A 26623-nucleotide genomic window follows, 5' to 3' on the forward strand; every position below is an offset into this window, starting at 1 on the left:
TCCCTAGGAAGAATCTAGATTTTCGTTCGCACGTGGATATCAATTGGAGAAGGTTTCTGGGTTAGGAATGGGGCATTTGTCCACTTCTTTTAGCTCTTAGGCACCATTTGGTGCACACACTCACAAGGCCTGTGTGCGTGCTGTCTCTGTGAGTTCATATGGTCCTTGGTGGTGTTGATTTAGAAAGCCTTGTTTTCTTCATGTCCTCCATCCCATCTGGTTCTTACACTCATACTGCCTCTTCTTCCTCAGGGTTCCCTGAGCTCTGAGAGGAGGAAATTGATGGAGACCTCCTACTCAGAGTTGAGTGTTCCAGGTCTCTCACTCTCTGCATCATGTCTGGCTGTGGATCTCGGTATTTGTGCCCATCTGCTGCAGGAAGAAGTTTCTCTGATGATGGTTGAGATAGGCACTGATCTATAAGGATAGAATAATATTATTAGGAGTCATTTCATTGCTTTTTTAAAAAAAAATAGTAGTATTTACTTTTATACTTGGTTCCTGGGCTTTCAGGTCTCACGTTCTTGATCACCTAAGCAGTGTAGTGTATGGGTTCCATCTTGTGGAGTGGTCCTTAATGCATATCAGATATTTGTTGATTGCTCCCACAAACTTTGTACTACTATTGCCCTAGCATATCTTGCAGGCAGGACACCATGGACGATCAAAGGGTTTGTGGCCAAGTTGGTATGGGTGGAGAGTACTTTCCTGTACCAAAGATGCTAGGATGTTTGGCTGTTCTTGAGGGTGTAAGATAGGATCTCACAGTAGCTTAGATTTGTATTTCTCTGATGGCTAAGAATGTTGAACATTTATTTATGAGTTTCTCAGACATTTCAGTTTCTCTTTTGAGAATTCTGTTTAGATTTGTACTCCACTTTTAGTGGAGTTATTTGTTATCTAGATTTTTGAGTTCTTTATATATTTTAGATATTAGCCTACTATCAGTTGCATAGATGGTAAAACCCTTTTCCAATTATGTAGGCTTCCACTTTGTCTGAATGATGGTGTCCTTTGCCATGCAGAAACTTCTCAGCTTCATGAGGTCTCATTTATTAATTGTCGATCAGTGCCTGTGCTAACAGTATTCTATTCAGAAAGTCTTTTTCCTGTGACAATGAGTGTAAGTTTTTTCTTCTATCAACCATCCAGTTTGACCAGCACCATTTGTTGAAGATGCTTTTCTCCAGTGTGTGTTTCTGGCCACTTTATCAAAAACTGATTGTCTATAGGTGTGTGGATTTATGTCTGGGTATTCATTTCTGTTCCATTGATCAACATGTGGGTTTTTGTGTCATTATCATGCTGTTTTCATTAATAAAGCTCTGTAGTACAACTTGAAATCAAAGATGCTGATACATCTAATAGTTCTTTTATTATTCAGGATTGTTTCAGCTACCCTGTTTTGGTTATGCTTTGTTTATTGTGTGTATGTGTGTTTCCATATTAGTCTGAAAACTGTCCTTTCAAGATCTAGGAAGAATTATGTTGTAATTTTGATGAGGATTGCTTTAAATCTGTAGATTGCTTCTGGTAGGGTAACCATTCTTATTATATTAATCCTACAGATACATGAGCTTGGAGATCTTTACATCTTCTGATATCCGTCTTCAGTTTCTTTCTTCATGATCTTGAAGTTTTTCTCTTTCACTTGCTTGGTTAGAGTTACCCCAAGATATTTTATATTACTTGAGGCCGTTGTGAAAGGTTGTTGTTGCCCTGGTTTCTTTCTCAGTCTGTTTGTCATTTGTATAAGGAGGACTACTGATATTTGTGAGTTAATTTTGTATCTAGCTAGTTTGCTGAAAATGTTTATCAGCTGTAGGAGTTTCCCAGTGGAATTTTTAGGAACACTCTGTATACTATCATATCCTCTTGATCTCCTTCAGTTGTCTTATTGCTCTAGCTAAGACTTCAGGTACTATATTGAATAGGTATGGTGAGTGTCTTGGTCTTGGTTCTAGTGGAATTTCTTTGAGTTTCTCTCCATTTAAGTTGATAATGGCTATGTACTTGCTGTATTCTGCCTTTATGATGTTGAGGTATGTATCTTGTGTCCCTAAACTCTCCAGGATTTTTATCATGAAGGGATGTTGAATTTTGTCTTAGGTCTTTTCTGCATCTAATGATATGATCATATGACATTTATCTTTTAGTTTTTTTACATGGTGGATCACATTTATTCACCTGTGTATGTTGAACCATCTCTCTTGTCTGGAATGAAGCCTATTAGATCATCTAGATCATATTGAATGATCTTTTTTTTTCCTGTCTGGAGCTGAGGACCAAACCCAGGGCCTAGCTACTGAGCTAAATCCCCAACCATGAATGATCTTTTAAAAGTGTTCTTTTATTCATTTTGAAAGTACTTTATTGATAATTTTTGCATCTATGTTCATAAGAGAAATTGGTCTATAATTCTCTTTCTTTGTTGGATATTTATGTGGTTTTGGTGTCGGGGTGACTGTGCCCTCATCAAATGAATTCGGTAATGTTCCCTCTGCTTCTATTTTGTGGAATAATTTGAGGAGTATGGGCATTAATTCTTCATTGAAAGTCTGGTAGAATTATGCACTAAAACAATCTGGCCATGGGCTTTTTTTTTGGTTGGGAGACATTTAATGTTTTCTTCTGTTTTGCTAGTAGTTATAGGTCTGTCTAAGTTGCTCATCCAATCTTGGGTTAACTTCAGTAAGTGGCATGTACTGAGAAAATTTATACACTTCTGTTAGATTTTCCAGTTTGGTGGAGTATAAGTTTTAAAAGTAAGTCCTGATGACTCTGGATTTTCTCAGTGTCTATTATTATGTCCCCTATTCATTCCTAATTTTGTTAATTTGAATATTCTCTCTCTGCCTTTTAGTTAATTTGGATAAGGGTTTGTCAATCTTAGTGGTTTTTCTCAAAGAATGAACTCCTTGTTTCATTGATTCTTTGTATTGGTTTTGTTGTTGCTTTTATTTTATTGACTTCACCCCTGAGTTTGATTATTTCTTCCTGTCAACTCCTTTTGGGTGTGCTTTCTTCTTTTTGTTCTAGAACCTTCAGGTTGCTGTTAAGTTACTAGTATAGAGATCTCTTTAATTTTTTTAGGTGTGCATTTAGTTCTATGCACTTGACTCTTTAAACCACCTTCATTATGTCCGTTAAGTTTGGGTTTGTTGTATATTGATTTTCATTCACTTCTAGAAAGTCTTTAATTTCTGTCTTGATCCAGTTATCATTCAGTAGTGAGTTGTTGAGCTTCTGTGAGCTTGTACCTTTTTGTTTGTTTGTTTGTTTCTATTGTTTCTCATGTGCAACTTTAATCTGTGGTGGTCAGACAGGGTGCAGGTGTTATTTCAATTTTCTTGTATCTGTTGAGGCTATCTTTGTGTCCAAATGTGTAGCCATTTTGGAGAAAGTTCCATGAGGTGATGAGAAGGTATATTCTTTTGTGTTTGGGTAAAATGTTCTATAAATATTGGATAGATCTATTCATTTTATATTGTCACTTAGCTTCAGGGTTTCTCTGTTTAGTTTTTGTCTGAAAGACCTGTCTATTGGTGAGACTTGTGTATTGAAGTCTCCAACTTTCAGTTGATATGTGATTTAAGCTGTAGTAGTGTTTCTTTTATGAACTTAGTGCCCTTTTGTTTGGTGCACAAATGTTAATAATTGTGATGTCCTTTTGGTTTAATTTTCTTTGATGAATACATCATTCACTATTTCTTCTGATTAGCTTTGGTTTGAAGTCTAATTTGTCAGATATTAAAATGCCTACACTATCTTCCTTCTTAGGTCCATTTGCTTGAAATATTTTTTTCCATCCTTTTACCGTTAGGTAATGTCTATCCTTGATGTTACAGAGTGTTTCTTGGATGCAGCAGAAGGATGGATCCTGTTTATACATGCATTGTTAGTCTGTCTTCTTTTGGGGGGAGGGGTTTGAGACAGGGTTTCTCTGAGTAGCTTTGTGCCTTTCCTGGAACTCACTCAGTAGCCCAGGCTGGCCTCGAACTCACAGAGATCTGCCTGGCTCTGCCCTCCAAGTGCTGGGATTAAAGGCGTATGCCACCACCCCCTAGCTAGTCTGTGTCTTTTTATTGGAGAATTGAGATCATTGATGTTGAGAGATATCAACAAGTAGAGTTTTTTAATTCTTGTTGTTTTGTTATTGTGGTGTTTGTGTGTGTATGCCTGTGTGTGTGTGTGTGTGTGTGTGTGTGTGTGTGTGTGTGTGTTTTGATTTGATAGTCTTGGGTTATTCTTCCCTTTGATTTCTTAGAAGTGGCTAACCTCTTTAGGTTGGAGTTTTTCTTCTAGCACCTTCTGTAGGACTGGATTTGTAGATACATATTACTTAAACTAGGTTTTATCATGGAATGTTTTGTTTTTCTCTATATTGGGACTCTAAGTTTTGTTGAGTATAGTAGTCTGGGCTGGCATCTGTGATCTCTTAGAATAACATCTGTCCAGGCCCTTCTGGCTTTTAGAGTCTCTGTTGAGAAGTCAGTTGTAATTCTAATAGGTCTCCTTTTATATATTACTTGGTCTTTTCCCCTTGAAGCTTTTATGTTCTGTACATGTAGTATTTTGACTATTGTATGCCAAGGGAACTTTCTTTTCTGGTCCAGTCTATTTGGTATTCTGTAGGCTTCTTGTATCTTTTAGGCATCTCTGTTTTAGGTTTAAAGTTTGTTGAAAATATTTTCTGTACCCTTGATTTGGGTTTCCCCTCCTTCCTGTATTCATATTATTTGGTCTTTTTGTAGTGTCCCAGATTTCCTGGATGTTGTGCTGCAGGGTTTTCTTTTTTCTTTCTTTCTTTCTTTCTTTCTTTCTTTCTTTCTTTCTTTCTTTCTTTTTTTCTTTCTTCCTTCCTTTCTTTCTTTTTTTTTTTTTTTTTGATTTAGCATTTCCTTTGACCATAGAATCCATTTCTTCTATAGTGTCTTTGGTGCCTGAAATTCTCTTTTCCATCTCTACTGTTAGGTCTTGACCTGTTTTATTCATTTGTGTCTACCATTTGACTGTATGTTCATAGATTTCTTTAAGGGGTCTATTCATTTTCTCTTTAAGGACCTCTGTCATATGCATAAAGTCTATGTTAAGGTCTTTCTTTGTCTTGTGCCTCAGCCATGTTGGAATACTCAAGGCCTGCCATAGGGTAACTGGGCTCTAGTGGAGACATATTGTTCTGGCTGTTTTAATTGTGTTTTTATGATGGTGTGTAAGCATGTAGGTCTTGGAAGACTGTAATTCTAGGACCAGATATCTGGTTTTCTCTACACTGAGTAAATGTTTTGTTCCTTGGTTTCTGTTGCCCCTGGTTCTTAGAAGAATGTCACAGGTGGGTATTGGCTGGTAGGAAATTCTTCTGGGACTCTGATTGGCTGACCACTGGGAGTAAACTGTGTTTCTAAGTGACACTTTGAGTGACACTTTGGAGTGGGGATGGTCTAGGAGAAGGCACTGAAGGATCCACAGGAGGGAGCAAAGCAGGATATTCCACCAGGATCTGCTTAGTGCCCTGGGAATAGAAGCAGAGAGCAGAGGCCACAATAGCTGGTCTGCTGCAGAGGTGGGGATGAGACTTGTGGTTTGGATTTGGAGGACTGGGGGATAAACATGTGCAGTTAGCCTAGTTCCTTCCCTGGCCATTTTGAATTTCATTCTTCAAATATGGCACAAGGCCTTTCTGAAGACAAACATACACACATTGCTCTACAAATGTTTCTATATTGATCTGACATTTGCACTAGCTGGCTTTTATTAAGATTGAATTTTTATTATAATAAAGCCACATAAAAACTTCAATTTAATTTTTAATTTTTTTATTTCATCTAGCACTTTTTTGAAGACCCTGAAGGAAAGATTGAATTACCACCATCATTGAAAGTCTTTACCTGGAAACGTCCGCAAGATTTTATATTTAGCAGAGTAAGAATTGTTTTCACTATTGAATTAAACACTTATTACCTACAAGGATGAAATATCTTAGTGACCAAAGCTTTCATTCTTCAAGTAATTTGCAGTGCTTTTCCTGTGATTTACCACAAAAGTTATTGCTTTTTAGCCTCTAACTCAGAAATTAATATTTGCCAGTATATTTTAATAATTCATTTGTTGGTGGGACTATGGAGATGGCTCCGTTGGTCAGGTACTTTCTGTGCAAGCATGAGAGCGTGGATTCATTTGGCAGCATGTGGCTTGTGACCACAGCACTGGGGATGGATGCACAGGCTAACCTCTGGGGCTCACTAGCCAACCAGCCTAGCTGAATTAATGCATTCCAGACAAAAGTAAAACCCTGCCTCAAAAACCAGAGTGGCAATGACTGAGGAAGACATCCAAGGTTGCTCTCTGCTCTCCCTACATCCCACCCAGGCATCACATCACACATAAATGAATATGCACACATGCACATGTGCGTGCGCGCGCGCACACACACACACACACACACACAACAATTTTTGTATAGTTTTCATATTACTGTGGTTTGGTCTAGAGGCTTGACTTTTTCTACTTCTATCCAAAATGTCAAATTATAGCCAAAACTGTTGCACAAAGTTATTTGTTATTTGTGGCTAGTGGATTTGCTCCACTCTGCATCTCAGTGTGAAATCCTAGGGTGTGAAGGTCTCTTCCCTCCATTGTTTATTAGAATAAATTTTCCAGTCTGAGAGATTTGCACATGGGTTCCCATCTTCGAGGGATCCTCCAAGCATTTCCCAAAGCCTATCTCCATTTCTGGACTCCATGCTCAGTGAGTTGAATCATACCTTTGTGGAGACACCTTGATATCAAACAGCTCTCACATACTTTCAAACGTAGTCTAACACCTTAGTAGCCACATTAATTTGAGTGTATTTCTTGTCTGCAGGGTTTTAATTATCACTAATGCTTTTCCCCTTGCTGAATTTCTTGTTGTTCTCATTGAATGCATTGAACACCAGTAGGGTAAATTAATTAGTACCAGTCAAATAGTTTGTAATGGAGCCAATTCTTGTGTGCATTTGTAGTCTATTGAGTCTCTGTTTCCACACAAACTAGTTTCTATCTTTTAAAGTGTTAGCCTTCATCATTGTTGGTACCAATGTAGGAAATGGAGTTCAGTCCTCTTGCTAATTGAAAGGTAGCTATATCTACATCCAAAGCAATTTACTAAAACAACAGTGTCTTTTGAATGCTTCTAAGACGTTCCAAATAAGTCCACTATGCACAAAACATGCTTCTAAATCAATTTTAATATCAAGCAACATTGACATGAATATAATTTCTCTGCTGCTCACATAATGCAATTGACTTTGATAGGTCTTTAATAAATCTTGTTCTGCTTAATGTAAATTCATCATTGATGTTCTGTGGAAAAAAAATGGTCTTATAAATTGAATAAATAGATGTTTTAAGAACAATTTCCTCTACTTTTTAGTAGACAGTGAGTCTAAGAGTTACATTTGTACTAAAAATAAATCCAGACTTCCTTGAAACCTCTCCATATTTATGCACCATAACAGGCCATCAGCCTGCACACCGCCTCTGGTCCTCTACAGAGGTTTCTCACGATGGATCATCCTAGGGGCTCAGAGTTTCCAGAAGTGAAGGTCTATCCGAGGAAATCCCTAAAATAGAGGTTTCAAGATTTGATATATAGGCTCACAATAAAAACCATTAAGTACACTCTAAGGTTGAAGCAAAAAGAAAAAAATCCCATACAATAATGACCTTCTTATTGGAGAGCTGGTCTACAGCACCTTCCTTCCCTCCAACTGTTTCATAAAGCTAATCTCAGCTTTTCTTTTCTTTTGTAATTTGCAATATTTCACCCTTCCTTTTCTTATCCCAAACATGTCCTCACACCCCACGTTTTATTAGTTGCTGTTACATACATGTATGTATGTGTATGTGCATATATATTCCTAAATGTAACCTGCTGAGTCTGTATCATACTGCTCCTAAGTATGCTTTTCAGTGAAATCGGTTGAAGAAAGGGCAGATTGCCCTGACCCCACCTCCTCCCCCTGGGAGCCACATTTGCCTGTAAAGGAATGGCTGTCCCCTACCTACTCTTGGTAGCAGGATTTTTTTCACAAGATCAAAAAGGGGCCCTCTTTCCTGCTGAGAAGGGGTCCTGATGGGTACAAGTAGTTCCGATTCCTCTGGAGGAATGGCCTTGTGTGGTGTTTTTAGAAGATCAAAGCTTACTTGTAAAAACCCTGCACCTGGTGCGACATAATCTTAGCCTTGACTTTAAAGACCTTATCCTGCTTTTCCTGGCTGCCAAGAGTTTTCCCAGGCACTAGGCTGCTCTGCATCAGTCTGCTAGAGGACTTAATATATTTGTTATTGGCTTAGTGAAGTGTGCTGATCTGAAACAATCTGGAGTAGATTATATCACTCAGGACTTTTGGTATTAGATAACCAGTTAATGTGCTCTTCCTTGGAGAGAACTACTTCTCCTATAAAACTGTCTTCTAATAAGTTAGGTTTCTTTTACATTTTTTTTTTTAAAAAAAAACAAAACAAAACAAACAAATCTCTATGTCTACATTTTTAATTTCAGCCTCCTGTAGTTGTGAAAAATGAAATCACATTTGACTTGTTTTCACCAAATGAACATTTACTCTGCAGTGAGGTAAGTTAGGCCATAGGGCCCACTGCCCCCTTGAGGACTGTCTTCTAGGCCTGTCTATAGAAACAGCTCCTGGACAGCATCAGCAACTCACTCTTGTTCACTTTTAAGTCATGGTACAATTGAGTGGCATTTTTATTTTTTATTTTTCCAACTTCTTTGTTGTACAGCTGTCAATTAAAAATTGTATCTATTTATGTATTTATAAAATATAATTTTGGTGATTCAGTGTATAAATATATATATACACACAGTGTATATATATATACACATATATACACTCTGCTAACTCAAGGTCAGTGTCAAGTTAACCTTTTTAGACCTTTTAATTTCTATTGTTACTCTATCTCATGGAAACAAAATAAAGACCTATGATTTTTTTCTGTAGCTCAGAAATCAAAATGATAAATATACTATATGTAAAATTTATTGTTACTCTTAGAAACACTTTTATCATATTTCAAATAACTTATCAATACTAGTGGCTTTTGTTTTGTGTTCAGCTTATGAGATGGATTATCAGTGAAATCTATGCAGTGTGGAAGATATTCAATGGAGGGATTCTGAACAATTACTATAAAGGAAATTCGGGAGAGCTTCCTAGTCTTCTCTGGAAGCCCTGGGAACACATATATTCTCTCTGCAAGGCTGTGAAGGGCCACATGCCTTTGTTTAACGTATATGGGAAGTATGTTGTGAAGCTCTACTGGATGGTAAGTCATTCAAGCTCCTGTGCCTTTGAATTCATCTGTCCTTCCTATTAAAATAAGAAATGAGAATTAAAAACAAAACAAAACACAGTATTTAGTTCAAGTAGGCAATCTCAGATTTTCTCTAAGAAGGTTTGCCTTCCATGGGATACTGGTCGGAGTGTGGCTGGGCAGCCAGATTGAATGTGGAGTTCAGTGATTTCCAGTGAGTCTTCTTTACTCTTGGCCAAAGAGCAGCTTGCATGGGTGCTGCTCAGTGGGCAAGCACTGGAACTCAGGGATTCCCATGTGGGTTATTTCTGCCAGTGTGCTATAGATTAATGACTACCTCTTCCAGTTGATAGAAGTCTGTTGTCTCTCAGTGAGGGAAGAACTTTTGCCTCTTTCTAAGCAAACCCAAGCTGGGAGGGTCCATCCACCCCAGTGTGTGCCGTGCATGACCATTAGTAAAGAATTTGAGTAGATTCTTTCTGATAAGATAGCTGTATTCCCCCTCCCCGCACCCCACGTTCTTGTCCATTTCCAGACATAAACCATTTATGTTTTGATCTTGAAAATTCTCTTCCAGTTCTCATGCTGTTCTCATACTTGTCTATCCTTTGCAAAGACTGGTAAACGTGATCCTAAAAACACACTTGGCTCCCTTCTGCTGATTCAATGTGATGTGTGGCGGACATGGTTTTTCTCCCCATTGCTCTTCCTTCCCTTGCTCCCTCTTCTCGGCCATAATGTTTTCTTTTCACTCCGAGAGCGATTTCCTTTCTCTGCCTTTTTACTGAGATTCTTTTCCTTCTTTTCTCAGGACCCTCAGAGCCTTTTCCATCATGACTTCTAGGAGGCAACCTGTTTGCTCAGAGCCTTTAATATTGAAAATTCTGATTTTTTAAAAAAAAAAAAAAAAAACAACCCTCTTTAGTGATGCAGGCCTGTTGTTCCCCAAACTTAAGAGGCTAAAGCTGGGGGTCCTGAAGTTGAAGGCCTGTCTGGGCTACAGATTAGGTGCAAGGCTAGCATGGGCAAATTTCCCATAATAAAAAGTTAAAACCATCAATCAGGCAATCAATCTATCAATCAAATCCAATGAAGCCTACAGCTAAATGGTGGAGTGCATGCCTAACTGTAACGTTCTGAGTCCAATCCCCAGTACTGGAACATCAAGTAAGGAATCAATTGTGATTTTCATACCAGGATATTATTTCTCAGCAAAGTGTTCACATCATGTTCAGCCTAGATTCTTAGCTAGTTGTACACGGTTCTTTAACGTACTGGGTCACACTGAGAACAGTGCATAAAGGAGAGAAATTGGTTTCCTCTTCCATCTGGCCATAATGACAGGATGCAGGGACACACGGCATCTTTCCAAGTTCTTTCTCATTTCCATATTGCTTTGACTCCCAAGATGAGAGAGAGAAGCAATTTAGCTATTGTTCCCTACTTGAAATACAGCCCATTGTGGGCAGCCTCCCTCTGTCTCTGCTCTCATCTGCCTCTGATAAACAGATAACACATACATGGAGACCAATAATCCCCTCCCCCAGTTGTTACCAATGTATACATGTGAAAAATGTTTTTGATTTTATTCCTCACTGAGCTTTATATTTTCATTCACATTATCTAATTTAGAGTTTCTTGGACTGGGAGGTACAGTGAAACTCTAGTATAAACGTGTGGGGACTTCAAATCCCTGCTTCCCATGCTCCACTCCTCTCCTTGACCAGCTGAATCCACCTGGGAGCTGAGGCTGCAATATTGTTTTGTTTTCTGCTGCATTGTTTTTGAGACTGAGTCTCATTTGCACTGGCTGGCCTTGAACTCACAATGTAGGATGGCCTTGGACTGTCCTGTCCTCATCTCCCATCTGCTAAAATAGCTCTGTCAGCCACCAAGCAACACCTACAATCCTGCTTTTAAAATAAATTCTCAATGACATTTTATTAATTAAACTTAACGAACAGTGCACTCAAGATATTAAACAATGGCAAATGCTTTTTCTATTACTCAGTTACTATATTGCCCCCCAAAGAAATTCTACACTTAAATAATTTTATTATATATGCTTTTAGTAGGCAAATTCAAATACTACTAACATATTCCATTGCACGAATCCTAATTGGTCTTATAATAAAAACCTGGAGCCAGATATTGGGGTAAATGCTGAAAGATCAGAGTAAACAAGCCACAGCCAACCTCACCTTGCCACTTCCTCAAGCGAAAGGGGAAGATCCTGTCTCCATGAATCCTGAAACTGAATGCCCCTGAGTCCTCAGCCTAAAGGGACTGAGTTCTTGTCTCCTCCTGCCTTATATGCCTTTCTCCATGCAGCCTTATAACTTCCTGTCTCAAACTTCCTAGTCCTGGTATTATGGCGTGTGTGCTTCCCAAATACTGGGAGCAAAGGCACGAGATCCCAAGTGTTGGGATTACAGATGTATGTCACCACTGCCTGGCTTCTATGTCTAATCTAGTGGCTGGCTCTGTCCTCTGATCTTAAGGAAAATTTTGTTAGAGTCCAAACAAAATATCACCACAATATTCAATATAGAAAATCAGAGTTCTTTGTAGTATTAACATATTTAGACAATCACAATCAATGATTCAGGTATTTCTACTATACTTTCCTCTGTGTGTGGGTTTTTTTTTTTTTTTTTTTTTTTTTTTTTTTGAGCTGAGGATTGAACCCAGGGCCCTTGTACTTGCTAGGCAAGCACTCTACCACTAAGCTAAATCCCCAACCCCTGTTCTTTTTTTTTTTTTTTAAAGATTTATTTATTATGTATATAGTGTTCTGCCTACATATAGGCCTACACACCAGGAGAGGGCACCAGATCTCATTGTAGATGGTTGTGAGCTGCCATGTGGTTCCTGGGAAGTGAATTCAGGCCCTTTGAGCCATCTTTCCACCCCATTCTGTGTTCTTATAAGCATACATAAACATACTGTAGGTTGGGGATTTAGCTCAGTGGTAGAGCACTTGCCTAGCAAGCGCAAGGCCCTGGGTTCGATCCTCTGCTCAAAAAACAAACAAACAAACAAACAAAACATACTGTATACCAGAATGGTCAATTAATACAGTTCTGTAAACTACACACTCATTTAACCAGGGGCATTTTCTATGCTGATATTTTTGTATATTCTGTCCACTAGCTTGTGTACAGATAAACAAATGCATGCAAATTTGTTAAACTTCCATTAATAAATGCTAAGGCTATGTCTAGCATTTTACCTGTACAAATAAGGCTGCACATGAGAAGCTTTGTGTGTAAATCTTGCCCAATGGGATGGTGTTTTTTCTCTAGTATTTCAATGTGAAATTACTTCATTATGAATATGAAAATATTCATTTTTATAAGTTTATTCAAATTACTCATTTTGGGTTTAAAAGTCATTTATACTAGATAGAATTACAAATGAATTTGCCATTTTATTCTTTGTTACCATTCTTATTTTGAAATTTGTTTACCTATTCTGACTTTCTGTATTGACCTTGGGTGTTCTTTACCATTCTGTTTCAGTTTTTCTACCTTTATTTTTTGTATATACTCTGTATATTTTAATTTCTGGAAAAATAAATATACACAGAAAGCTTTACAATAGCCCTTAATAACAAAATTTTATCACTTGAATTGGCATCTAAATACCTTGCCACCATTTTTCACACATCTCCCCTGAGATCGTTTCCTTAAATATTTTCTGAATATCTTGAGAACTTCATACAATTCTTAAAGATTTATTTTGCTTTTGGTTATGTTTGTGTCTCTCTGTATGTATGTGCATGTGCATGCAGGTGCCAATGGAGGCCAGAAGAGGGCACTAAGACGTTTTGGAACTGGAATTACAGTCTGTTGTCAGTTGTCTGATGTAGGTGCTAAGAACAGAAGTCTGTCTTCATGATTGAGTAAAAAAGGATTTACCTTTCTCTCTCCAGACCACATCATAAGTATAATTTTAAAAGACCTGGAGAAAAATACTCCTTCATCTTGCCTAGGCATTAGTTCTTTTCCCTTAGCTTTCTTCATGCTGTTGTGCTGATTCTTTTCACTCCAGTTTCCTTCCCGGAGAACCCTCCCCTTTCAGTGTTTCTGAGTTAGTCTCTTGGTAAAAAACTGCCTTATCTTCTTTATATCTGAGGATGTTTTTACTTCATTCTTATTCCTTAAAGATGTTGACCTTGGTACCAGGGCTTAAGTTGACGGCTCTTCTCTTCCAGCGTGTGTGAGATGGTGCTTACTGTGTTTTCCACTCCACTCAGCCCTCAGACAACCTGTCTGTTCTTGCTTTAGGCTTCCCAGATTCTATCCTCTCTTTCCACTTTTCAGAGGTTTCATCTTGATAGAACTCGCTGTAGACTTACTTGCGTTTATCCTATTTGGGTTACTTTAGGCTTCTTTAATTCCCAGGTTTATATTTTAGAAAAACAAAAACAAACAAACAAAAAAAACTGGGAAGTTTCAGCCGTAATTTCTTCAAATGTATTTTAGGTCCTCATTCTTTTTCCTCTCTTTTTTTTTTTTTTTTTTTTTTTTGACTCCAAAACATGGATATTGAATTTTTTGTGTAATCCCTCAAGTCTGAGTCTTATGTCATTCTTGGCCTATTTTTCCCTGTTAATTTCTGCAATTCTCATGCTCTCTTTGGCAATCTCTATGCTACCTAAGGACTATTGCTCTCACTGAGGGAGGAGTCTTTAATTTTAAATTAATGTTTTATAATTTCTACATCTTTGCTAAGAATTTCATTTAAGAGTTTTCACAATTATTTGGTGGGACATTATTAGGATTGTTGCTTTAAGTTTCTTATTTAATGATTTCACTTTCTGTATTCTATGAGTGTATCTACTGGTCTATATTGACATCTCAGGCTCTGCATGGGAGAAAAATCACACTGTTACTGCCGTGGAGGTGCAGGGTAAAGTCTGATTGAGCCTAGTCTATGCAGTTTTGATCACTCAAGTGTTTGCTAAAATATCTTTCCAACGATTACTCATTTCTTGATTTTTTTTCAAGTTGTAATTCATACTATTAATTTAAATAATGTGTTATGCTTTCATCATGCTTATAGAAGGGAGACAGCATAAATGGATAGTCATTCACCTAGAAGTTAATTGCGGAAAATATTAAAATTGAATGTGATAATATACTAAAATATTTTTATAATTTATTTTTGTAGTTTTATTTATTCTGGTAATTTAAATTTATAATTCCATATTGCTTATTTTTTTGCATCACACCAAGAGAAACAGCTGATGGAAGTGATTACAAGAGGAAAGCTTTACTTTAGATCACTGTTTCATAGTGCTCAGCCCGCTGGTGGGAGGGTGAGGTGGAGCCAAGCAGATCACACCATGATGGGCCAAGAGCAGGGGAAGAAATGCTGCCTTTGGTTGGTTTCTCCCTTCCCCCTCTTAGATGCTACCCAGACATTTAGTATTACCTACATTGTCATTAATCTTCTTTGGAAACAACCTCTTTAACACCTTCATAGGTGTGCCTAACTAATCAATCTCCCAGGTGATTCTAAGCCTAAATGTGTTGACAGTGAAGGTTAATGATTACACAGGATACTTTTTTAGAAGCATCTTTAAAAACAAAAAAATTTGAGATTTTTTTTTTTAAAGAAGTGATAGATGCTAATAAACATTTTCAAATATCCATTATATGATTTACATAAAATAGTAAAATACCAAATCAAAAACTCATTCAGTGTTCAATGATGAGTTCTTAAATCTTTTATACACATACATATATTCATTTAAACTTTGATAATAAAATACATTATACTGTGCAACTTCCCACCAACAGAAATTGCCAGAAATCCAAGTAACCAGCTGATTGTATAACCTCATATGACACAAGAGAACTCAAATCTTTATCCATTTATAAGGGTACAAGTATTTTCATGAATCCTTCCCTGCCCATCCTTATTCCTTACCTCCTAGTTCCAATGTATTGGCATGTTTCAACATGATTTTTGAAGGCAAAATAATTATCTATGTAAATTACCTATGTATACACAAATACATGAAATTAATCCAAGAAATTCAGAGTCTTTTGAAAGGCCAAAGGAATTCATTAGGGGAGAAAAACTCCCTGTACAGAACAGAATCATTGCAGGGTCCTGGAAAAGGTGAGGCAAGGTCTCATGCTATTCTTCTACACCTGAGACTGTCCCAACATCCAAGACACATGAGGGAACAAAGAGAGTCTGCTTATGTGCATCTCAGAGGCCATGCCCCAGGCACATGTACTTCAAGGTCACAGGCAGGTAGAGAGTGGTTACCTGCTTCATCTCTAGGGGTGATGCTCTAAGGTCACAGACAGAGCAGCTGTCTACTACATGAAATATTTGAGGAAGGGGGGTCAACCAAAATATAATACCAATGAATCAAAAATATTCCCAAGAGCACAGTAAGAAGTCTAGCCACATTATACTTTCGAAATATACACAATACTAAGTGTTCACCCATGTGTCATAATAAACTTTTTATGTAATAGACTTTGAAATATAATTGCATTGAATATAATGTGCATAGTTCAATAATCAAAGCACTCTTAGTTGAAAAATGTCTTTGAGCATCTGACAAGAGAGGGTACTTGTTGAATTGCTTTAGTATAATTATTGGGGATAGTTTAAAATTATTCTTTCATGGGAATCCAGTTGGCCACTGCGAAACACGGTTTACAGTCAAAATGTGAGAGGGGACCTATCACTGCTATTTTTTTATTGTGGCAAAATATGTCATTTGACAACAATTTTAACCAGTTAAGGGTAAAATTAAGTTACATTAGGTATTTTGCAGTTTGTGAAACTGCTACTACTTATTTCCTTAATTTCCCATCACCTGAAGCAGAGCCTTTGTACTCACTAAATCAAGACTTCACTTGCTTCCCACTGTGCCCCTTGCTGACCACTTTCTACCTCCCTGAGTGTCCTAATTTTCATTTCTGTTTTTATAATAAATTATCCAGGCAGAAAACCGCATAAGGGGGAAAGGGTTTATTTGCCTTTACAGTTATTACAGATTATAGTTTGTCATTGCAGGGAAGCCAAGGCAGGAGCTCAAGCTGATAGTTACACCACACCCATAGCCAAGAGCTGAAAGGAAGAAACGTGTACAGCTTCATGATCAGCTAGCTTTCTCTATTCCCAGTCTGGGGTCCAAACCAGGGAATGGTACTGCCCACTTTCAGACTGGATATTAAGTAAAAGTTCCTTATGGTCTAGTCTGATCTAGACAATCCCCCACTGAGATCCTCATTGCAGGTAACTCTAGGTTGTGTCAAGTTGACAGTTAAAATTAACCATCACAGTGAGCCTGCCTTTTTAAAGGTACTTGAGTGAAACACATCTTGTATTTACCTTATTTCTCGTGAATTTATTGTTACTGTTATGTCACTTAAAAGTTGAAAGAATGGGGCTGCCTTTAACCTATAGCTTTATCTCTATCCTGCCCTGCTAAATAAGGTAATATTGGATTCAGGGTTATGAATTCCATACAAGGAAAGTATTTCAAATGTCACTTTCTCATGACTTGCCTCTAGCAAAATGAGTTGCATTTTTTCCTCTGGCCCTGGAATGTTTTGAACATACTATGTTTTATATTGTTTATATGTAAGCCTTTCCCCACTAGACCATAAGTATTTAATGACAGTACCCCTAGTCATGCATCATGAATATTATGGGGCTCACAATGCTTGATGTTACTACTGAAAATATTTGTTAACACAAGAGTGACTTTATAAGAATCTAGGCATGTAAGCTAAAACAAAAAAAGTCATAAGATTATTTGCTTCATGCTTTTAATCATGAAATGAAGAGCTTTTAATTAAACAGAGTGGTTTGGTTAAAGAAAATATTAATTTATTTCATGTTGAAAAATAGATCATTAACTGGGAGTACTCAGAATATTGGACTGCAAGTCTGAGATTAATAAACACATATCTGAATCAGTAGTAATTACTAAGGTAATATTTAAAGAATTTATATGATAACTGTGCAAAGTATATTATGCTCAGCCTTATTTTTGGTTGAATCATGTTTTCATTCTTCTATTTGAAACATTTTTATTTCATTAAATGTTCATAAGTGGAGCTGGAGTTATCTCCAGTTCCGCCTGGGCCTGCAGACCCAAGTAAACACACAGAGGCTTATATTAATTAAAACTGTTTGGCCATTAGCTCAGGCTAATTATTGACTAGCTCTTACACTTAAATTAACCCATAATTCTTATTTATGTTTAGCCACATGTCTTGGTACCTTTTCCCAGTTCTGCCTTCACATCTTGCTTCTCATGGCAGTGTCTGGCAGCGTCTCCTGACTCAGCCTTCCTATTCTCAGAATTCTCCTCTCTCTTTGTCCCACCTATACTTCCTGCCTGGCTACTGGCCAATCAGCACTTTATTTATTAACCAATCAGAGCACCACATTCACAGCATACAGATAGCCACAGCACACAAGACCTCCAAAAGAAGGAACAGTATTGATATCACTATAGATATTCTATAATACATTTCAGAAGCTAAAATGGTCATCCAGATTAGTTCTGAAACCTGTATCTCAGCTTTCTAACATAAGATATTAACACCAGGTTTTTGTTTATTTGTTAATGAAAGTAAAGAGAAATATGTAGTAATGTTCAAGGGGGAGAGCACTGTACACCACTGATGATGTCACGTGCCTTTCTTCTCATCTTTAGGGTTGCTGGAGGAAGATAACTATTGATGACTTCTTTCCCTTTGATGAGGATAACAATCTATTGCTTCCATCTACAACCTATGCGTTTGAACTCTGGCCAATGCTACTGTCTAAAGCTATCATTAAGCTGGCAAATGTTGAGTATGTAATGAGAAATTATAATGTATTCATGTAAAAACAAAAGGACACCTGCATCCATGCTGAGCATTTAACAACTTAAAGACTTTTTTCTTCTAAACAGTGTAAACTTTCTAATATAAAAGTTGTGGTGCCCAGGTTTGAAGTATTGGCTTAATGGGATAAAAGACAAAACTATCCAAAGAAAGAACCTCAAAAATCATTCTATAAGCAATGCTTTTTTTTTTTTTTTTTTTTTTTTTTTTTTTTTACTAGAAGTGGAAAGTACATCATGGGAAATGTTTCATGTTAATCAGAGAAATTGTCTCTTAGGGGTATATATTAAATCACCTAAATGATGAATAATATATACTAAGATCCAATTAATGCTTTAGAATCTGTATATGCAGTATATTATATAAACCTTAAGAAATCCTGATCCCTTTAGGATACCAAAGTGTTCTTCAAGCCTTTGCTCCCATTGACCACTTGATAGCATCATGATGAAATCTACTTATTTGTTTCAGTATGTTTGCAAAATCTGTTTATATTTATCTACCAACAAGACTTTGCACTCCATGTAGAAGTCTGCCATGTCTTCCAGGCAAGCCTTTCTTCCATTCTGGTCCTTTCAGGATAACTCACAGTGGAAACAAGTCTCGGACTCTGGAGTGGATGTGTTCTCACTCACACTCCAGGAGCCTAATCCCGATAACCTCCTGCAGTGTGCCATAGCAACTCCATCCTCCACAGAACTCAGGCTCCACCTTAGCAGACCCTGGCAGCCCTGTGCTCAAAGCTCACCCCACTCCCCTTCTCTAAGAAGCATCAGCAATACCGTTCAGATGCCAGGGCTGCTTTTGTAGATATCCTTTTGACTCTGCTTCCTTTTGTCTCTTGAGGCTGCATAACAAAACAGCCACCTCTATTGTCAAATCTCTCCATTTTTCTTGTTAAACTTCAGTTTCCACTGATAATTTGTTTCACTCTGCTGTCAGCCCTACATTTCAATGGTTTTTCTAAAACTTTGCCCAGATTAATTTTTTTCATTCAGGCAGGTAAATATTACTAAGTATTTCCACTGGTGGCAGTTATGTCTGTTTATTTGGGGGAAGAATAAGGATAATGCTCTTAGTGTTCCTAAGAATTGGAGCTGCAAGGCTGGCAAAGCATTGAATAGATGGCCCAGATAGTTGCAACAGCATTTCATTTGTTGTAAAGCCATGGTCCAGTGGAATTCATTAAGAACATGACTAATAGTGTTATTCTTTTAAAATAAAGAAACAAAGCAGGCTTGGAAATAAAAGACTAATTACAGTACATTTTAAACGATTTCTAGTAGAAACTGCCTTACATGATGTCATTTATATTTTTCTATAAATTCATCTCAGATTTAACTTTATATGTGAGGTTTAGCTTCCTACAGACATACCTAAAGCATTGTAATGATTTACATACCCAGGTAGAATATGGAGAGAAAAGAGCATCGTTTCCATAAGGTTTGCAAAATGAAATGACCAGAGGTGTTTAGGGGAGACAGTGAACCACACCCTAGATTTATGTTGTCTTTAAGAAATGCAGAGGGATCAGGATTCATAATCCATTAAGCAAGCCAGTGCAAAAGCATAAACGGTGGGCTACACTACTAACACACTGTGAATTCTTTCCAGAGAGAAGGATGTGTTGGCCAGTCAGCATCATTAGCACCTTGCCTGGCACAGGATAGACTGTGCCTTCACTCTGGAGTGGAAGGGGTTTTGATATTTCTCTATGTTGACTAAGGTACATGTAAACACATTAACCACCCAAGGAGAGCACACATAGGCGAAGGACCAAAGCAGAGCATGGCATCTGGTTAAAGGCAACCTCTGACTTTATGTCACACTGCCAGACCTACTCATTTACAGGATGGACCACATATTTCTCCTCCACTGTCAAGGTTTCACTAAGGATTCCTCATACTTCTCTTGAGTCATCATGGGTATCTCAACATAATTTCTGCATTTAGAATGGTAAAACCGCTCCACTTTGAAGAAAACAGAGTCACACACAGAACATATAAATGAGTTAAAGTTTTACACTATATAATTTGAATATGTTTTATGTTCAGGAAATTAATGGAAATTTTAGATCTTTTAAAGAAATAGTTCCTAGGGCCGGGCGGTGGTGGCACACACCTTTAATCCCAGCACTCAGGAGGCAGAGGCAGGCGGATCTCTGTGAGTTCGAGGCCAGCCTGGTCTAAGAGCAAGATCCAGGACAGGCACCAAAATACCACAGAGAAACCCTGTCTTGGGAAAAAAAAAAAAAAAGAAAAAGAAAAAGAAAAAGAAAGAAAAGAAAAAAAAAATCGTTCCTAATATGTGACACCCTTACCAAAGAAAACAACAAAAATCATATATTCATGTTTTCAAAATACATTTGAAAGTTTAGAATTGAGTTTACTTAGGCCTTTTTAACAAATTAAAAGCATTTGGTTTGTGAGGTAACACTCCTTCACACTGGGATGGGCAGCCGTATGACCCCCTACATTGATTACTATGATGCTATATAGAGTGTTTCCTAGTCTTTATTTACTGTTATGTGTTTCCAATCATTGTTAACTACAGCACCATGTATTTCTTTTCAGCATCCATATGGCACAGAGGCGAGAGCTGGGAGAATTCACCATTATGCATGCACTTACCGGGTGGCTACCTGAAGTCATTCCTCTTCAGTAAGTTTTTGTTTTTTTAAAGAGATGTTTGTTTGTTTATTGGGGTAAGGAGTGCGCCAAGGTATACATGTGGTTGTCAGAAGACAAAGTGAGAGTCCCAGGGGTTAAATCCAGGCATACCAGCAAGCACTAAGCTATCTCATCCGTCCCTCTTCAGTAGGTTTAAAGACTATGTTGTTCATATAGTTATTTTTTCTTTCCTTCCAACATTTCCTTATGATAGATGCTCTTTAAGAACACTTCAAGAATAATCATGTTTTACAAAGTGTTTGAGAGCATAGTATTTTATAGTATCATTTAAAATTCCTTGGGAGTTTTAGTATCACAAACCAAGAGACAAGCTCCCAATCTGCTCCAGGGTAGCAAAAAGACCTCAGAGTACCAAGGGTTTAGGAAAAATTCTTATCTGAGAGCTAGACCTTTTCTATCTGAGGGGAAAAAAATAAACACAGATACTTTCTGATGGTATCCTTCTCTTCACTTCATCTTGAAAAATCTTTCTGAGAAATCTCTCTTCACAGCTTCTTAATTAGCTCTTCATCCCTTCTCATTCTCTGCTGAGCATCTTTTCTAATTCTCTTTCACTGCCTCCACATCTCTCTCTCTCTCTCTCTCTCTCTCTCTCTCTCTCTCTCTCTCTCTCCCTCTCTCTCTCTCTCCCCATCCTTCCTCTGCTCTCTCTCTCTCTGCACCTCTGCTGCCCTGCTCTCCTTTGCTCTTCCTCCTCAGCCCCTCCCTCGACATCCCCCTGCTCTGTTCCACAGCCAAAATCTGGACAATTATAAGTTACATTTTCAGGGACCTACCCATTCTCAAAACACATTGAGATAAGTCATGTAGTTTCTCTTAGGCTAGTGATATCACATTGACCCATGCATGTAGCTCTAAGTTTCTCTTAGTCACATAGTTTCTCTTAGGCTGGTGATATCACATTGACCCATGCATGTAGCTCTAAGTTTCTCTTAGTCACATAGTTTCTCTTAGGCTAGTGATATCACATTGACCCATGCATGTAGCTCTAAGTTGGTGAGGGTTTCCAGACATTAAACAATTGACTGAACCTTGAGTGTTGAGGGTACTTGCAGAAAGGGAGCTACTGCAAGGATTATGTCTTGATGTAAGCAGTCTGGCCTTGATTTAGTAATAAACAATAACCTGGGATTTAGTCTTTGTGTATTCTCTTTAGGGGCAGCTTAGTCTGTTTTGGATTTGTTCTAAGGTCTTTGCAAAATGTGTAAAAGGCTGTCTTTAAGACTGAGAATACTGCCAGCTGGTGGTGGCGCACGCCTTTAGTCCTAGCACTCGGGAGGCAGAGGCAGGCAGATCTCTGTGAGTTTGAGGCCAGCATGGTCTCCAAAGCGAGTTCCAGGAAAGGCACAAAGCTACACAGAGGAACCCTGTCTCACAAAACAAAACAACAACAAAAGATTGAGAATACTGTTACTTCCCTGTGTCAGTAAAGAAGAATATTCTGGTAATATTTCTGTCCATTAGAATTATACAGCTTAGACAGAAAGTATAACCTGACCATCCACAAGTGTAAGTGTGCCCAAAGATGGAAAACACACCACCAAAGGGCTGTGGAAAGCACCCCACAGCTGTTCTTTTTAGGGAGGCAGAGCAGTGGCACCTGAGAAAGTTACAGAGGACAACTGTTTTCCATATCCAGTGACCCCATGGCTTTGCCAGGTGGGCTCCCGATCAGTGTGTTACACATCTGGTGGGTTGACTTGTCACAAACTAGTTGTCACCTGCTGTATACCCCCATAGCCATTGGCATTTTAGGGTAAATTTTTAATCCTTATAAAGCACAATGACCCACTAGACTCTTTGTTGAATCAAGGACAGACTAATCATAAGACAAGCAATCAAGCATAATCTGTTTGTACTGATCTGTTTGGAAGATTTATGCACCCCAGTACATATGGTGGTATTTTATTTGTGCTGAAATGCAATTTTATTTGTATGTTAATAAATAAAGTTGCCTGGGGGTCAGAGCTAATAGCAAGCCATTTAGCAGAAGTCTGGCAGTGGTAGCACATGCTCTTAATCTGATCACATGGCAGGCAAAGTCTGTGTGTTTAAGGACACAGCCAGCTTGGAGACACATGCCTTTAATCTCAATACCAACCATAGAGACCTGGAGGTCTGTATAGCTAGGCAGTGACGAGGAGGTCATGTGGTCAGGTTTACAACCAATGAAAAGGCAGAACAGAAAGTCAATAAAATACAGACACACAGGAAGTAGCTCTCTTTCTTAGGGGAAGGACGGCAGTGGCAGCAGATGGTAAGAATGGTAAGAAGTTGGTATCAGCTCTTGGCTACTGCTCTCTGATCTCTGGGCTTTTTAACTACATTTGGCTCTGTGTTTATTTAATAATACTGTTTAGAATTACATCTACAAGTACACAAAATACCTGCCTTTCTTTCTTCCTTTCTTTTTTTTCTTTTTTTTGGCTGAGGATTGAATCCAGGGCCTTGTGCTTGCCAGGCAAGCGCTCAACAACTGAGCTAAATCCCCAACCCAAGCCTTTCTTCAATTCTAGTCCTTGCAGCCACAGTTCAATATGGTTCATTGAGGTTCAGATGCTGAGCTTGGAAGTACATGAGAGCTGTACAGCACTGTTCTGTGTGAGCATCCTCACACACACTGCATACGCATAAGCCCATACCCTCAGTGTGTCACAGAAACTTCATTCTCTACAGAGCTTACCCTCATGCCTTAGCAGACCCTGTCTGTTCTGTGCTCAAAGCTCAGCCCTGCCCCCTTCTGTAAGAAGCATAGCTTTTTGATAAGATATATTTCACATATGCTGGGAGACATCCAAGGACTTTACTAACATCCCTGAACCTAAGCTTGTATAGCATCTTTAGGAAAGAACATGTATTATTAGGGAAATGACAAGACAAAGGAAAAAGACTTGAGCTGCTTCCGGTGGCAATCTTGGAAAGGCAAATAGATATCCTGAGAGGGCAGATTAATACAGCTTGCTCCATAGGTCATTCTGATATGGTCTGGAGGCCCCCATTCAGTTCACAGTTGTCTTCTCTGGTCATTCTTTGCCTGTTGTGCTTAGCACAGTGACACTGAATAACTGTCATAGAGTGGGTCCCCAATGAGTATACATGAGCTGAGTTAGAAATTTGTAAAGTATTTTCAAAGCCTTCCTAAAAATGTGTAATCAGTTCTTCAGGCTCTCAAAGCAAAAGCATGTAGCTTAGTCGCCCCAATCACTGCAATGGATCCTTACACTGACTGCAAAAGATTTATTGAAATTAATGTAGCAGATTAGTGTGTGAAAATCAACTCAGAACAGACAGAATAACAAGGAAGTGAGATAGACAATGTATAATCCCAGAAAAGTGTGTGGTTGTGTAAAACTGGATTATATGCTGCTAAATTCTAGAGGACCAATGGCATAGGGACTAGGGAGAAGCCTCATAGTTAAAGACTTTTCATATAATGTTAAAAATTCTCCCACATCTTCAGAGGGTGAGTATATCATTGGAAAATTGTGGAGGATGCCTTAGAACACATAGTTGTTTGTACATGGATAGCATATATACAACATATGGCAAATACAGATGAACAGTATATATGCATATGCAGTATATATGCATGTATAACATATGGATATGTGTATATATTTCACCTATCATGGTTTTTGCATGTCTGTCTCCTCTGCCAAGCTTGACTGATCTGTTAGTTTGGGTCTCTGTATCATCAAAGACTGGCACATAGTAGGAATGCAATAAAAGTATGGTCAGTGAACAATATTTCTAACTAAAAATTTGAAGTAACACTTGAAATTAGTCTTATGAACTAAGAAGTTAATTAGTTTGTCAGTAACTTCTTGATGTCAGGTAGACAATGATCATCTGAGAATTAACGCAAATGTATTGCCTCTAAGTCCAGGGTATGTGGACAGAGTTTGGGAGCTCTTGAAGGAAATATTGCCTGAGTTTAAGCTCACAGAAGATCCAAGTTCTGAAAGCAAAATGACAGTGGTAGACAACAAACTGAAGGAACCTGGGAAAGAGATAAAGGATGGCAAGGAAGTGAAAGATGGAAAGGAAGTGAAAGATGTGAAGGATTTCAAACCGGAAACTTCCCTTACAACCCTGAAGCCTCCAGACAAGACCGACAAAGCTGCAAAGGGTAAGACATGGGAAGTCATGCAGCAGGGCGCGGCCTAGAGATGCTTTAAGTCCCTGCGGAGGCCAATGATGCCTTCGTAACGTTGCTACTATTTCCTAACTCCCGTTTACTATTAGAACTCTCGGTGATGTGGAATGTAGGTTATCATTGCCTCGTACTCCCCTTTCAGTGAATATCAAAGACAATTCTCAATTTTGCTAATATTAAATCACTACTGTATTAGAAAGAGGCAAGATACATCTCTCCTAGGCTATCTTGCTCATATTTATATGCTGAGGGGGATGGATCCACACAGCAAAGTAGGAAACTTACTTTGTCATTTTTCAGAGAATGTGATATGAGCACAGGTTACATAAATTAAAAATGTGTCATAAGATGGAGATTCAAATCTGAAGAAAAATACCTTCAAATGATATTTACAAAGTGTATAGTCATTTCTATTTTCAAGATGAAAAGTTGATTGAATAATATTTATTCTGTGTCTACTAAACTATCTTATAACTATGTATATGAAGAAACTGCTTATAAAGTAGAATTAGAGCCGAGTGGCGGTGGCGCACGCCTTTAATCCCAGCACTCGGGAAGCAGAGGCAGGTGGATCTCTGTGAGTTCGAGGCCAGCCTGGGCTACTGAGTGAGTTTCAGGAAAGGCACAAAGCTACACAGAGAAACCCTGTCTCAGGGAAAAAAAAAAAAAGTAGAATTAAATCCACTAGGAAGTATTCAAGTTTTTCCTGTATATTTTGGTTAAACATTCCTTCAGATATTTATGTTTTATAAAGTATTAACATTATTCTTTATCAAGATTCTTTCTAACCAGGGAGGGAGAGAGACAGGAAGGTAACAAACTGTAGCCAGTCTTGGCAGCTATGTGAGCTATGGGGAAACCATGTCTTAAGAATACAAAGGTTATAACTCAGTGGTAAAACACTTACCTAACATAGGCAAGGCCTTAAGGTTGATTCAGAGCTCCAAAAAGAAAAAGAAAAATATGATAAATGATCATATCTGCCAGTATTTCTTGCCATGTGTTATACAGAAAATTTTACTTCAGGTTTTCAAAAATATACTAAGATCAGAGGTGTGGACAATGTGCACCCACCCAGGCCTATCTTGATGAAAATAAGCAATAAAGAAATGTGAGTGGATTCATTTTATTCTAGTATATTCCCAATGAATTTTCTTCTAGAAGCCCTTTTTGATGTTTCACAAACTAACCTCCAGGCATCCAACCCTTAGTATTCATCTAAATATACTCTTTGATGATAGAAGTACTAGTAATTTTCTAGGAATTGGTGACAGTCTTGGTAAACAGAAACAGATGTGGAACACCCCACCTTCTGAACCTGGTGGTGAGTGGGAAACACTGACTAATAAAAAGGAAGCTATGCTGACCAGAGACTGAAAAATGCACTTTGAAGGGAAATGCAGGAAGCTAGGCAGTTGGTCCAGGGGTCTGTGGCAGTCTGCACAGATGAGTGGCAGTAACCCGGATGAAGACATCTGTGACCAGAGCACTGGTGGCAGAAGAGAATGCCAGCACAGAGGTGGGAACTGTGGAGGACAGCAGTGTGTTGGCAGGCAGGCTACATGATGTCTTTGGATGAACCCGAGTGA

At 38.2% G+C, this 26623-nt stretch overlaps 1 protein-coding gene across 1 annotated transcript in view; it reads left to right on the forward strand.

The window, feature by feature from the left end:
* Adgb (androglobin) overlaps positions 1 to 26623 on the forward strand; it is a 136334-nt gene that overhangs the window by 21364 nt on the left and 88347 nt on the right. The window contains exons 3-8 of the mRNA XM_036169025.1: positions 5830 to 5922; positions 8546 to 8617; positions 9118 to 9327; positions 18017 to 18156; positions 20762 to 20848; positions 24760 to 25007. Coding sequence (XP_036024918.1) covers positions 5830 to 5922; positions 8546 to 8617; positions 9118 to 9327; positions 18017 to 18156; positions 20762 to 20848; positions 24760 to 25007 — 850 coding nt within the window. The remainder of the gene's footprint in view (positions 1 to 5829; positions 5923 to 8545; positions 8618 to 9117; positions 9328 to 18016; positions 18157 to 20761; positions 20849 to 24759; positions 25008 to 26623) is intronic.

This window comes from Onychomys torridus, chromosome 19 (assembly GCF_903995425.1).
Source record: "Onychomys torridus chromosome 19, mOncTor1.1, whole genome shotgun sequence".
Classification (NCBI taxonomy): Eukaryota; Metazoa; Chordata; class Mammalia; order Rodentia; family Cricetidae; genus Onychomys; species Onychomys torridus.